The sequence below is a fragment of the Scomber scombrus genome, chromosome 1, assembly GCF_963691925.1.
Source record: "Scomber scombrus chromosome 1, fScoSco1.1, whole genome shotgun sequence".
NCBI classification, from domain to species: domain Eukaryota; kingdom Metazoa; phylum Chordata; class Actinopteri; order Scombriformes; family Scombridae; genus Scomber; species Scomber scombrus.
In genome coordinates, this window is record NC_084970.1 from 26314226 (window position 1) to 26329496 (window position 15271).

The 15271-nt window shown below is 43.4% G+C and overlaps 1 protein-coding gene across 1 annotated transcript in view; it reads left to right on the plus strand.

Annotated features, from left to right (window-relative positions):
* The window catches only part of LOC133984686 (protein TANC1-like), a 36964-nt gene extending 21721 nt beyond the window's left edge, over positions 1-15243 (plus strand). Inside the window, exons 12-28 of the mRNA XM_062424141.1 lie at positions 1295-1603; positions 2830-3030; positions 3239-3342; positions 3522-3630; positions 4055-4177; positions 4564-4800; positions 5073-5282; positions 5492-5573; positions 6906-7039; positions 7129-7252; positions 7343-7518; positions 8070-8202; positions 8639-8668; positions 8753-8844; positions 9026-9172; positions 13129-13229; positions 13375-15243. Coding sequence (XP_062280125.1) covers positions 1295-1603; positions 2830-3030; positions 3239-3342; positions 3522-3630; positions 4055-4177; positions 4564-4800; positions 5073-5282; positions 5492-5573; positions 6906-7039; positions 7129-7252; positions 7343-7518; positions 8070-8202; positions 8639-8668; positions 8753-8844; positions 9026-9172; positions 13129-13229; positions 13375-14758 — 3696 coding nt within the window. The 3' untranslated portion in view covers positions 14759-15243. The remainder of the gene's footprint in view (positions 1-1294; positions 1604-2829; positions 3031-3238; positions 3343-3521; positions 3631-4054; positions 4178-4563; positions 4801-5072; positions 5283-5491; positions 5574-6905; positions 7040-7128; positions 7253-7342; positions 7519-8069; positions 8203-8638; positions 8669-8752; positions 8845-9025; positions 9173-13128; positions 13230-13374) is intronic.
* Positions 15244-15271: the final 28 nt, after the last annotated feature.

Below are 15271 nucleotides of genomic sequence, written 5' to 3' on the forward strand. Positions count from 1 at the left end.
ACAGTAGGTATTTGGTCACAAACTTAATTACTGGACAAATGCTTTTGTGGTGGGGGTGGCATTTTCGCCTTTTTAAAAAATTTTGCACAGTAACAATTCTATCGGGGCAATCCACAAGTGCTAATTTTTAGCTGATGATGGTACTAAATGAAAAATAGGGGGTTCAAATGTATTAGAATTCATCCTGTGGGAGGACATGAATCTCTGTACAAACTATTTCACAAAAAACTAAAATGTTATTCTCATAGTGGCTCCAGAGGAAAAATCATGGAATGACTGAAGTCAATAGGATACATCCTCTGGGATCATGAGAGTCAACAAGTTCACTGTTTGTAGAAAAAAAAAAATTAAAATTTGATTTATTATAGCTTTGAGTGCCACAATTGATATTCCAGTTAACTCTCTGCTTCTCCCTGCACTCACTGTAGATGGACATTGTACATTTTACTGCCATGGTATAGACATTCAGGCTTTTGGCACTTCACTGCTCTCTAGTCTGATGTATTTTCTCAATCCGGTCGGTAATCCCACCAAACAGCGAGCGCATCTGTCTAACGCCAAAGCCAAGTCTCCAAATGCTGCATGGATTACGCCCTGAATGGATGGCAATACTACTGGGAGTCTGCTGGGAGTCTGGAGCTTGACAGCCAGCCAGCTGGTTACATAATTGGATTAGTGTTTGGGAATACACAAAACACATTTGGGGTCATTTTCTTCATGATTCATTTCAAGTTAGCAAACATTAAATACTGAAATTCAAAGATGAAGAGTATGTCTATTAGTCCCAGTATCCCTGCTATATGATTGGAAATTATTCAAAATGATTCATAAACTGTTGTGAAAGGGTTAAGTGGAGCACAATTTGCAACCACAAGTCAATTGTGTCTCATTGAACTAAAATGTCATTCTTCGTTAATGAGGAACTGAGCTTTAATAGCATGGGTTAGGGTTGTTTTGTTTTTTTGATCACTCATAGCTGGTTTTGGCCGGTGTTGAGCAGTTGAGGATGGCAAGAGAGGAGATGAAATGTGAATCTGAGAGATGCCTGTGAGCAATGTTAGAGCTTGAGTCATTGTCACACTATTTACTGTACTGTATCCCATGGCTCTGCGTGAGTCAGAGGCAAACAGCATCTGAGGAATGGGTCCTGATTTCGATTCTTTTCATTTGTCCTTAGTTAATGCACCAAAGACATGCTGCCTACAATTATTTAAATATTGAGGTGTTTGCGCTTGCGTGTGACATCACTCTCAATTATAAGCTCCAATAATTTATCTGTTTTCTTCTCGTGCAGGAAATTACTACCCTCCTTCCCTTCTCTGGCATCTCTCTGGACATCCTGCCAGACAGCAGTGATCTGGGAGCTGACCTGAGTGACTACATCCATCACCGGGTCAGCAGCAGCACCCAGGTCGCCACTAACGTCACCACACCGACAGGCTCCGCCCCTGATCCACTGCTCCTCAGCAAATTCAGCAGCCACCTGTCAACACGCAGTCATGGCTCCATCCTCTACCTTCAGCTGACCCTGGATCTTTTCCATAAAGGCCATCTGGCGCTGAAAGGAGGAAACTACCTGGTGGTGCCTGTCTCCCTGTCAGAGGTCAGTCGTGGAGAGTGATTAGTGTTTCAATTAGTTATAACTGCACTTTCAAGATTGTTCAAGCCTTTTAACTTAGAGCTAAAAAAAAACACATCACATTTTACCTTGAGTGACTGGTCAAGTTCACAGTCTAACACTTAACACTTGTCAGTCATCCTGGTGAGCTGACTGCCGTGAAATGGCATCTCGCCTGAGGCTGAGGCAATCAATGTCCGTAAAATCACCACACAAGGTACACAGGCAACAGCCACTGTTCGGGCATGTTGCTCGCAAAAAAAGGATAAAAAAGAGTACCTGCACACTATACAGATTAAATCAGTAAAAGATCAAAATGAAAGGATGAAAGACTTCATACAAGGTACCAAAAATAGTTCACAGTAAATGATAGACAGTACTTTAATGTTACATCATGATCATCAGAGGAAAATAGGACAATAGATGAGCAAGTGTTAAACACAAAGGTCTAGAAATATTGTATGACAACTTAATGAATGGATAATGGGTTGGCTAAAGCATATCTAAAGATGTGCTGAAGATGTGTATGCCCAGGTCGAGGAGAGAAACAGGTAAATACAAGAGATTAGAAGGACAAGTTAGTAGGAGGTAGGTAGGAGTAGTATTTACTGTTTGAACTGTTGTAAAGTCTAGTTTCAAAGCAGATGAAATCAAAATTATCCCACTTCACTGAGTCTGTGGTAAAGGATCCAAGGTTACACAAGAATGGTTTTTCATCATGGTTATTTCTATGATTTTTAATTTGTTCAGGCTCACCAGCTTTTTAGTTTGCAATTTTACTACCAGGATGTTGCAATTGTTTCTCTGACAAAGTTGGAAAATTATTATAACTGGACCGATGACTACGATCTATGTGACAATCGTAACAACCTTATACAGCACTTAACTTGTACTTGATTTGCACAACCTAGTTCAATGCTGCTAAAATCCACAGAAAATGCTACATTCCCCATGTGAACATCTTTGACAAGTTTATACATGTACATACAATCACAAACTGACCTCCTAGATCAATATGTTGAAATTATTAATTGTAAGTTTAATATTAAGTTGAGTATTTTCATTTTAAACTAACTAAACAGCACAAAAACAATCATTTTGTGTTACATAGTTGTTCTTACCTGTCTTCCTTGTATTCAGTTTAAGCAAACTTTTACACGTTCACATCCTGATGATCATTTAAACAGAGCTAACTCATGAATATCTTTTAGGTTTACCTGCTGATGTGCCGTGTGAGCTTCCCGGATAAAGAGGTCTTTGAACTGGTACTTCCGGTGCTAAATGTGGCACTGGCCTCGCTGCACCCACTGACTGATGAACAAATGTTCAGGGCACTGAATGCAGGCAGTGTGAGAGGGGAGCTGGAGTGGAAGGACTTCCAGCAGAGATTAGACAGCCTGGCTGGATTCATGGTGAGACTGCATGGAAGGGAGCAAAATGATTAAAGCTTTTGTTTCAAATGTTTGAATGTTGTGTTTGTTTGGCTGTTAAGTACATAATTTACACTTGCTTCCACTTGATGGACAATAAGGGGAAACCTACCTTTTTTGGGAGTCAGAGAATGTCAGTTAATTTTTCCATGACATTTAAAGAAATGTTCTCTATCATTTGTGCTTGCAGGTGAGACGCAGAGATGGCACACGGATGCTGTGTCACCCCTCCTTCAGGGAGTGGCTGGTTTGGAGAGCAGATGGAGAGAGCACAGACTTTCTCTGTGACCCGAGGTGAGGCTAAAAGTCAAATGTCAAACAGCAGAAGATTCTCATGTACTATGAGTCAGTTTTGAATACACCAAGAAAAAGTGTGTAAATACTCATCCAAAGTGAAGCTTTTGTTATATTACAATTTTGGTTGTTGCATACATGCCATTTCTGATAAATAAGCAGAGTACTCATATCTGCAGGAGCGGCCACGCTCTCCTGGCCTTCATGTTCTCGAGACAGGAGGGCAAGCTGAACCGGCAGCAGACCATGGAATTGGGACACCACATCCTCAAGGCTCATATATTCAAGGTAACAGGTTCAATGATGATATGTATATAACTTGCTATGTAGGTTTATGACTGGAACTGATTGAACCTAAACCCCTGTGAACGTCCTTTATTCTCAAAGGCTTCAGATAAACAAGATCCTGCACTTTATTGTATTTTATTGCATCAAAACTGAACAACACCCACAAATACAATTGAACCTCTGTCCCTGCTATCACCCACACGCATTAGTACTTCTCATCTACATAAACACCTACGGTACAGTGCATATTGTACTGTTTGCATGCATGGTTCTGTACATACAGCTTTTACTCCTGGGACACAGTTCAACATCTAGAGCTTAATCTCTCTCGCTCCGTCTCTCTGTTTGTATCACTGTCTTTCTCTCTTACTGTCTCTCTCTTTCTCTATGAATCTGTCTTTGTCTCTCGCTAACACACTTACAGGGTCTGAGTAAGAAGACAGGTGTGTCCTCCAGCGTTCTTCAGGCCATGTGGGTAAACTGCAGCACAGACAGTCTGTCCGCTGCGCTTGCCTCCCTGCGGAACTTGTACACACCTAACACCAAGGTGACATACATCTGATCTACATTAAAACACACTCATGCACACAAATATACATTCAAGTGCCAGTTTATTTGGTACTCGTATAGCCCCGCTGCCTAACTCAATGCAGGTTATAATGTTGTATTTTATCCATCACATTTATATGAATTAGAGTAGACTGAATATTAGAAACAGTACAATAGAGTTTAACAGCAACACAAAAAAACAGCTCGCAAAATGACCATAAAATAAATCCACACCTCTATAAAGCCAGATTAAATAAAAACTATAACCTTCATGAAGGTAGCATTTATTTCAGGGCTGTTAGTTTTATCTAGATGTGCCTAATAAACTGTTAAATGAGCATATATTTGTACCCTTACAGATCATTTATTTTTTCCATCCTGCAGGTAAGTCGTCTGTTGATGCTGGGTGGCGCTAATGTGAGCTGGTGTACAGAGGTGGTAGGACACGCCCCCATCCTAGCCGTCCATGCTCACCTGGGACATGTGGAGATGGTAGCGCTGTTACTAGAAATGGGCGCTCCTGTAGATGGGATCACCGACAGCGGCATGACGCCCCTGTGTTTGGCTGCCGCTGCAGGACACGCTGACATCGTCAGCCTGCTCTGCAAGAAAGCGGCCAAGGTCAGTATTGTTTCTGTACAAAGAGGGAAAGAGACAAATGTGGGTGTGACTGGTGTAATTATGATGGATAAATCCGATTTAATTCTCTGACGGAACACTCTCTGTACCTTTACACCAATAATATCCTGAACAGTCCTGATTTTGTGTTCATCACAGTTTCATGATCTATTCTGGGAAATAGATGACATAAACAGGTCTGATCTAGGCCAGCATATCACAGGCACCAACCAGTACCAGTGTTGTAAGTCCTTCTGTGTACTCCTCTGTGCCAGGTGGGCCATGCTGATAAGAGTGGCCACTGTGCTCTGGTCCATGCTGGGCTGAAGGGCCATGCAGAAATCATCAACATCTTGCTGGGCCAGGATTGGGGACCAGAGAACCCCACTGATCCACAGAAGCACCTCAGCAATGAGACTGTGACTGAGAAAACACAGGCAGTACAGCAGGCGGTAACAGCAGCAGCCAGTGTGGGGCACACACAGGTACGCATCAGACCAATATCCTAATAACAAAAACATTTTTACCACTGCAGAAATTCATTTTTTGTTTAGAGTGCAGTGCCTGTGTTTGCTATACACTAAGGATTTACTAGATTCTGCTTTTGCTGTGGTCAAGGTCTGTTTTCTGTTGGTTTTCTCTCCTCACAGCAAGCCAGCATTACAGAAGACTGTAAAATTGTGTTTTCCTGCAGGTGGTGAAAAGCTTGCTGGACTTGAAAGACGAACAGCTGGCAGTGCAGATGGACGCTCACGACTCTCTCTGGGGAGAAACGGGTGCGTTTCTTCTATCAGTCAGATAAATTTAGCTTTCTCACCTCTTTCTGTCCATCAGTTCGGTTCTAGAGTCATGCTCAAGGGCTGCAGGGTTTTCATTTCAGACACACTCTGACTCTGTGCAAGGAAAAAATATCAAATAGCTAACTTACCTGTATACGGATGCAAGGTAAGCTTTTTGAATGCAGCTGCAGGAGATCATGAGTGCTATATACCCGCTCACTGGTTTCAGTATTATGATTTTAGGATGCTCTGGTTGATATCAAATAATGAATTCAATTGTAAATAGTTTCTGTTTTTGGCACAAATGGAGCATTGCATTTATCATACAGAATATCTTGTCCAACCACATTTGTAGAATCTAAAAAGCAGCTGTTATTCAATTGTAATACCCTTACCTCTATCACAGATGCATGTGCAGCTTGCAGAATTCTGTTAGGCCCATTTCCTGAGAGCATGTCGGATGAAGCCTGTATCTCTGCCTACAGCACCATTAGAGTATAATTCTATTACACAGTCCCCTCTAGTGCTGAGAGAGAAAAAGTGAGAGCATGAAATGCACTGTGAAACATTCACCTTTGCATGTACCAGGGCTTTGTCTAGTTTATGTTCAGTGTTCCTATCCGTGCACTCATTATTGGATTAAAGTACATATGTAAAAAAGAAAAAAAAAGCTAAGGATACATTTAAAAGTCTGATTCATGAACCAGGGATTTGTAGTTTGGAGGATTACAGTTGCCAAAAACAGCAGTGTGGACAGCTTCCCAATGGGTGTGAATTACAATTATCTCCTTATTATTTTTAGTTTGTGTATTTAAAGCGGCAGCTTCAGTAACCTTGTTACTATCTTGTGCAGCTGCAAAAACTCACCGTAAACAAAGACAACTAGACAGTTGGGTTTTTTGTCTCATATATGACAATAACTTCTCTTTAAAAGTGGCATTACACTATCAATTTGTTCACTGAAGCATGCGGTCACATGAAATATGATGTCATTTATCAAGGGTACTTGGAGGTTAGAGAATGGCATTAATACCTTGCCTCTATCCACAGCTAGTCAATTAGCTGAAGGTCTTGCATACTAAAAGAAAGAACAATGCCCATCGTAAGGCATAAGTTATATCTATGTTTGTATTAAACCTGAAAATATTACAATTGTTTAGTTTGTCTGATGAAACAAGGATAACACAAATAGCTACAACACCTGTGTTACAATTGAATAGCCCCACATTTCCCTCTGTTTCTCACTCCTGCTTCTACTTCTCTCTAAATGTGTCAATTACATATTTTTCTCCGCCTCGTCGTCTCATCTCTATGTCGACCCTCTGTCAGTGCTGAGTGCGGCAGCGGGGAGAGGGAGGATGGAGGTGTGTGTGTTCTTACTGGAGCGGGGGGCAGTGCTGGAATTGTCAAATCGCAGGGGGGTGGTCCCACTCCTCTGCGCTACAAAACACGGACACACACAGGTGAGGGGTAGAGTTTCTGATACACAATTTCCCTCATTTAAGCAGTACTGTTTTTGGCCCATCTTTTAACACTTTGTCTCCTCTCCCAGGTTGTGGAGCTGCTGCTGAAGCAAGGTACAGACATCAATGTCAGTGACAAGCAGGGTCGCACTGCACTGATGCTGGCTGCGTCTGAAGGCCACATAAGCACCGTTGAACTGCTGCTGTCAAAGAGTGAGAGTCCCTGCTCTGACCACTAATATCCAAACTTGTTTCATGAATGTATGAACTGTAGAACAATATTTGTATTGTTTGTGGTCCCAGGTGCCGCTCTGTCCTCTGCTGATCAGGAGGGGCTGACCGCACTTAGCTGGGCCTGTATGAAGGGCCAGAAAGGTGTGGTGCAGCTTCTGGTGGAGGCAGGTGCAGACCTGAACCAACCAGACAGACAGGGGCGGACTCCTCTTGACCTAGCGGCCCTTAATGGGGATGCAGATACAGTGGGTTTCATGCTGCTAGATCATAATATGGAAAACATGTCTGTCTTCATTTGAAATACTTTATTTTCATGTACTTTTCTCTCAGTGGTTGAGATGCAATTAGAAGACCTTGGTAGATGGTGTTTACATAACAGTGGGTTGAAAAATGGCATAATTGTTGAAAGGTGATCAGCAAAGTAAAATACATAATTGCCTCACACTCCCAACAACCTATTTTAGCCCATTTAATCATACTTACGTTAATATGGTAAGAATAATCATAGTCCTGAGAACTGCACGGCAAACACAGGAAGTCAATTTGCAATCAGATCTCATATGGAGTGAAAAGATTGAAATCTATCTTGACACTCATTAATGTAATTTACTAATCAGCAAGAAAATAATCTAAAACTATCTGATGATCAGAGATTTAACCATCGTGGTTTGTGGCTTTTACTACTGTGTGGATTTTTCTGCTAATGTAGCATTCAGCGTTTAATATAGACACTTTAACATTAAGTCTTATTTAAACATACAGTAAATATAGCATGTTGTTATCTCCTACACTGTAGGTGCATTGCCTAGTGGACCATGGAGCGGTGTTGGAGAGGGCCGATAACAACGGCACCAGGGCTTCAGACAGGACTCCCGGCTGCCAGAACCCGGCCCTGGTGGCTTTGCTGCTCAAGAAAGGATCCAAGATGGGTATAAACACCATGCTTACATAATAGCCCTGCAATAAATCCTACTTTTATGAAACTTTAACTCATAGCACAAAATTTGAAAAAACATATAAAATAGTCAGATCAAACTGCACCATAAACTACAGTTCAGGCTCTTAAACATACAAAGTTATATCACCTTTGTGGATAAACTTGCTACTGAGAGTGTATCCACATTTGTATCTGACTTGAAACAATCATTGAGGAGTCAGCTCACTTGGATAGATTTGTACTATGTGCTATACTTTTGAACCTGCCTGCTTTGCATTTATATTATTTTATATTTGTCTGTTTCACTTCCAAACAGTATATTATTATACTCCATTCTGCAGCTCCTGCAGTTTTGATTCCCCCTTACCAACTCTATCTCTACCTTTCTCTTCCTGCATCCTCGGGTTCTCTTCCTCATCAACCAACAGGCTATAGAACAGCTCCACATGATCGATCAGGTACATGATTTATGTAAGACACAGAGTAAAAGAGACAAGGTGAGACAGATAATAGAAAGATAAATATATGTATTGCTCTTTCAGGTCACGCTACATGGGCTATGGCTTCCTCCAAACCAGACATCCTCCTCATCCTGCTGCAGAAGCTGATGGAGGAAGGGAACATGCTTTACAAGGTACTTTATGCATAATGTTGTTTGGTTTTTGAATGTGTGTTGTGAAGGTATGACAGACCTTGCAGCCTTTTATTGAGATAAACTTGTTTTTAGATGTGTTTTGAAATGAGGTGTTTTTGTGTAGTAGTTCAGCAGTTTGCCTGCTCGTTCCTTTCTCTCCCTCTTTCTGTGTATTATGCAGAAAGGACGTATGAAAGAAGCAGGCCAGCGATACCAGTATGCCCTGAGGAAGCTACCTCGTGAGGGGCAAGGAGAGGAGCTGAAAGGGCTGAAAGACCTGCGGGTCTCCCTCTATCTCAACCTTTCCCGCTGCCGCAGGAAAACCAATGTAAGGCCCACAGCTGTATGAATCTGATCATACAATATTTAACACCATCAGGTTTATTAGATTCTGGAGGGGATAGTAGGTGGGCTGGTAAAAAAAGGCAGATGATTCCTTAAGATATATAATTTATCTGTTTATGTTTGACCAGCTAGTTGTGCCTCTGGCTTGTTCCATCTGGGCCCACTAGCTGCTACCATAGGTGCACACCAGGCTCATCCCTGGTGAGTCGGTTTAGTCAGCAGTTGCCAATTTTCAACCCTGGGTGGCAAGTAACCAACCCAGAAAACTCAGCTTGTCTGAATCGGGGCATATGAAACCTCTGAAAATTCCACCTAAAGGACCACCTCCAGTTGTCTTGACTACGTCTTGCCACTGGCTACAGATGGGGCTGGTCAAAAGAGAGTGAGGTTGACGCTGCACAAATCTTCAATGAGCAAGTCATGTCCCCTTACTACACTGCTCACCTCCATAGATAGGAGAGGTTCAGAAAAGGTACCCTTGTTTGTTTCAAAACATCATACCACAGCTGGCAGGATCCCATACCTGCGGTTGAAAAACAAAACAAAACAAAATGTAAAAAAAAAAGGCTAAAGTGATACCACTTACCGTTGGTGCCTGGAATGTGCGGCCTTTGATGGTCACATGTGGATTAAAAAGAGAGATTCCCCCCCCCCCCGTAGGCAAAGAGTTAGCCAGATACAACTTGGATATTGCTGCCCTTATTGAGACCCAGCTGGCCAATATTGGACAGGTGTGAAGTGGGTGCAGGCTACACATTCTTCTGGAGCAGATGAAGACAGGAGGAAAGACGTGATGCAGGTGTTGCTTTTACTGTAAAAAAACAACAACAAAAAAACACCTGGTCAACCAACTAGCAAGCTTACCCAAGCGTATAGTAGGAAATGACCATCAATCATGGAATGGAGTCATATGTACACATGGCATTGGAAAATGTAACAACAATGGCTATCTAGCACCCAAAACATGCCCAGAGTTCAACCAACACACAGTTCTAGTTACCAAAGCACAAGAAAACTTCATAGATTGATTGACTATGTCATTGATGTCATTGTGAGAAGGAGTAACCATCACAATGTCAAGGTGACCAAGGTCATGTGTGGTACTGAATATTCATAATTTCCTAACTTTACCACTATATCAAGCCTCCAAGGAAAAAGACACGCCAAGCTTTTCAACATCACTCACCTACAACAGGAACACACCAGACTAGCCTTTGTTGAGGCTGTAGACCATCACCTACAAGCGTTGAATCACTTGGTGTTCCAACATGTATACATCATGATTGGCTTGATGAGAATATGCAGAAATCCAAGCACTCCTTGATGAAAAACATCACCTGCATAAAGCATATCTGAATGATAACAGTTCAAGCTTAAAGAAAATTGCTACCTCACATGGTTGTCTAGGAGACACTCAAGAGTCATGCAAGACATGCTGAAAGTAATAACACCAAGTACTTCTGTGGTCCACAACACTCAGGAACTTCACCTCTCCTGAATACAGATGGAACAACACTTGTGAGGTGGGCTGAACATTTCAGCACAGTCCTCAACCAACTATTAGGCATAAACGAGGAGGCAATTGTAAATTTCAAGTTGAAATTAATCAGTCCCTTGCTGTTCCGCCTTCCATTGAGGAAACCAGAAAAGCCATAAGCCTCCTCTCATCAGCAAAGCTCCAGGGTCCGAAGCCATCCCAGCAGAAATCTACAAGGCTGGAGGCCTTTGCTTAGTTGAGAAACTGACCAACCTCTTCCAGTCTCTGTGGAAATTAGATGCTCTTCCTCAGGAGTTTAAGGATGCCTCTGAAAGGCAAGACAATTGGCAGGCCTGCGACAACCACAGAGGCATCTCCCTACTATCAGTTGCAGGCAAAATATGTGGTAGAAATCCTTTTGAACCAACTAATTGTCCACATAGACTAGGGTCCACTACCTGAGAGTCAGTGTGGTTTCAGAAAAGACTGAAACATATTTATTACTCAACAGCTAAAGGACAAATGCCAAAAACAAAACGCTGATCTATGCCATTCATTGATCTAACAAAGGCATTTGACACAGTGAGCCTGGATGGCCTACAGAAGATCACAGCTAAGGACGGTTGTTCAAGTTCATTGGCATAGTGCAGAAACTTCATGATGGCAAGATGGCCAATGTCAGAATCCAGCAATAACTCTCTGAGCCATTCCGAAACCAACTTGGAGGAAGTCACTGTGCTCTTTCTTTCCGCTGGCTCATCTGAAGAACTACAGGCCAGTATGGACCACTTCTCCTCAGCTTGCAACAACTTCAGCCTAAGAATCAGCACAAAAAAGACCTGTACCAACCTGCTCCTGGGAAACCCTACACTGAGCTCACTGTTCTTTCTTCTTCTTTCTGTCAGCTGTTGACAAGTTTACTTACATTTGAAGGAACATCCTTTGGACATCTATGTGACTTATAATGGGAAAGGACTATCATCAAGCAAGAGACAAAACTGAAGGTCTACCAGGTTGTCATATTACCAACTCTTCTGTATGGGTGTGAAGCATAGACAGTCTTCCAGTGCTATGCCAAGAAATTGATCCTTCTCCACCTGAGCTGCTGAGGATCAAGGGGCAGGACAGAATCCCCAAAGTCATCAGCAAGGTCAATATTCCCAGCATCCTCACACAGCTCAGATGGACTGGCCATGTGACAAGAATGCCCTACATAAGGCTGCCAAAACAAGTCTTCTTTGGCTAGCTGAAAAATGGCCAGCACACAAACACAAGGTTGCCCCAAAAAGCACTTCAAGGATACTCTGGAAGCCTCCTTTACAAGCTTGGATTTGACCTGAAAAGCTGGGAACACCTAGCTCAGGACTGAACTGGCTGAAGAAGAACAATCAAGGGAGGTATAGTCCTCTGTGAGAGCAGAGCACAAATCTGCCAAGGTAGTACTAGTGGCTGAACTGTACATCCTCTCCGACCTTTCCAGATGCCACAGAGAAATCCAGGCTCAGATTGGTCTGTTTAGCCATTTGTGTACTCACCAAAACTCAACATAGTGAGGTATGTCATGGTCATCACCAACTATGATGGATGAACAAGATAATATATCTGTATTGCCATAAAAAGATAATGTCAGCATTGATGTAGCTCACGATAAAAATAAGTCTGCTTTTCTGCTTGTAATTTCATGTCTCTCTGGTAAACAGAATGTACGTGTAAGACCTGGAAGCAGGTGGTGACATAATGAATAGCTGTGTGCTGTTAGTGTAGAAATGGATGTGTGTGGCCTGCAGCCAGGTTTGGAACCTACCCCAGTGATGACAGACGTCCTAACAGACTGTGTAAAAATGCCATCTTTGGGGTCACTGTAGCCAATGAATAATGGAGCAGATAATGTGATGTGATAAGGTCATTCTCTCTGGCAAACCGAACACAGTCTCTTTCTCTGCATCTCCACACAGGGGTTATTTACAGTGGATGTGCGAGTGGGCCAGCTAAATCCACATATTATATCAGAATGCGAGCAGTAAAGGCCAGGAGAGAGACTACATGATACCATCATTAAACATTCAACAGCAATGTTCACAATCTCACATTCAAGGCTGCCATTTTGACCTCACTTTCAAGGACGGAATCACAATGCATCTGTGTCATTAAATATTCACCTGAGATTGATGATGAGAGCAGTGAAAACCAGTGGAAAAACAAGCAGTTCTGTCTGTTTCTGTCTCTCTCTAGCTCTCTCTAAACAGGCTTCAATCTTTCAGATCTATATAATGAAGATAGAAACAAACCCTGTTTTTTATTGGAATGGATTATTTTTGTAAAACAAACATTTCCCTATCTCTTTCCTATCCTGTTACTAAACCGCACAGCTGATCATACAGTGGGATGGTTTGGTTGCTCTGTTCTGTCTGTTCAAATTGAAACTTAAACACTAAACTGACTTTTCTGTTTGACAAAAACAGGACTTTGGCATAGCTGAGGAGTTTGCAACAAAAGCCTTGGACCTCAAACCCAGGTCTTACGAAGCGTATTATGCCAGAGCACGGGCCAAGAGGAGCAGCAGGTACAACCATATTAATTGAAGTATATTTTTTCAAAGCAGAAGATTTTTGCTGAGTGGAAAGTCAGCACTGGGATGCTACGTCTCTGTGGCACTGTAAATGAAGTATTTTTAAAGTTCCTTTGTTCATTTTCTCTGTCCTCCCCAGGCAGTTTGCTGCAGCGCTGGCAGACCTCCACGAAGCAGCACGACTCTGCCCGTCCAACCGGGAGATCCGCCGCCTGCTGGTACGGGTAGAGGAAGAGTGCAAACATCATCAGAAGCTATCCAGCAACAACACGCCACAGGGTTACAACAGGGACCCTCACACCCACCACCATCAAGCCACAGAGGAGGAGACAGAAGTATATTCACAAGGAAGTCCAGAGAGGCAAATCCCTGTGGAGCAGACAGATGCAGAGAAAGAAGAAGAAGTGAAGGAAGAAGGTGAGGAGGTGAGCATGCAATGTGGGAAAAGCCCAGAATTTTGGCCTCAGAATCCGTATGCTCCGAACAGGACTCTCCCTGGAGGTGTGGCCTTCAGTTTAGCAGATCAGGTGCCATGTTTCCCTCAAGAGGAGTTTGTACAGAACCAACTTTTCATGGACTTGCCGGAGCCTGCTCCGCCTATCCACAGGCAAAGCCAAAACCAGGGTAGCAGGAGTCATCACCACTGCCACTCCCTCCAGTCAGGGAACAGAGTCGGGGGCAGGCCTCTTTCTCTGTGCGGCCCCTCCAGTCCTCTGCCAGGAAGACACATCTCCACCTCCCTGAGGCCTGCGCCGGTGCTGGGTATTGACATCGGCCCTGGATCAGCCAATGAACACTCTGGACTCAGCCCCACTGAGCACTATCACCCCATGTCCCCCAACAGCTCCTCCCCACCTGGCCCTCTTCAGATGTACCAGCCCCGCTCCTCCAGCTTCTCCAGGGGCTCTGACAGACTCTCCACCCACTCTGTGGCTCTGGATGGCTTGGCTCTCGCTCTGGGGTCTGGTATGGAGGTTAGGAGGGAGGGCGGCGGAGGGGGAACAGCAGGCTCAAGGGGCTCTAGCTCAAGTCAGGCCTCCAGTGGGAACCAATCAGACTGCGGCAGGCAACAGGTGCCGGACACCCCCTGCCCCCTCAAGAGCAGCGGTAGCTTCAAGACAAAACCTGAGCTGAAGCCCCGGCCCTTCATGGGGGTCATGGACAAAGCAGTGCGAGTCCAGAGCCAGCAGACCTCTGGCCTGGGCAGACAGGGGCAGGGAGGAGGAGGAGGAGGGGTAGGAGGGGAGAGTTTCAGTATGTCAGTCATGGAGTTCCAGGGGTTGAACAATGAGTACAAACGCGCCTCATTCCAGGAGCAGCTCTCTGGAAGTCAGGCCAACAGCCAGCAGCAGGGCCGGGAGTATGGAGAGCGGCTCCACCAGCGAGAGGCCAGAGCCACCATTTCCTCCCAGCTACGCTTTCCAGACGGGAGGCACAGACAGGCGAGCCTGACGAGAGACAACCCGGCTCTGCATATGGCTCCCATCAAACCCAAACGCTCATTTATAGAGTCTAATGTCTGAATATAGTTTATAAAAACACAGATACAGGCTGTTTTCAACAAACTACGTCCCACATAAGGTAGCAAGGGAGACCTGTTTGAGAACTGCTCCTTTCCCTGAGCCTGTTTTGTAGAGTTATGCTGCTGCACTGCATTTACAATCTAGAACCAGTGTTCAACTCAGGCTACTACGCTTTTGCTTACATGTCTACAGCTACACTAGTGTATTCAAGAAAACCAGACATACCTTAAGTAGGGATTTAAAAATAAGTAGTATATTGTCTCAAGTTTTAATTTATCATATCGAATATAGAAGTCAAAGAAAGCTTTGTGCACAAATATGCGAAACCTCACGCTATTAGTTGCAGGAAATGACCATTTCTATTGTCAAGTGTCTTTTAAAAAACATTTATATTTGTACGGTGTACACTATATTTGCAGATTATATATTTCCCTGTAAGTGGTTATCTGTCGCCATTACAGGCTTAAAAAGAAATGACTTTGTGTACTTGAGATTCTTTTTCTTGGTACATTT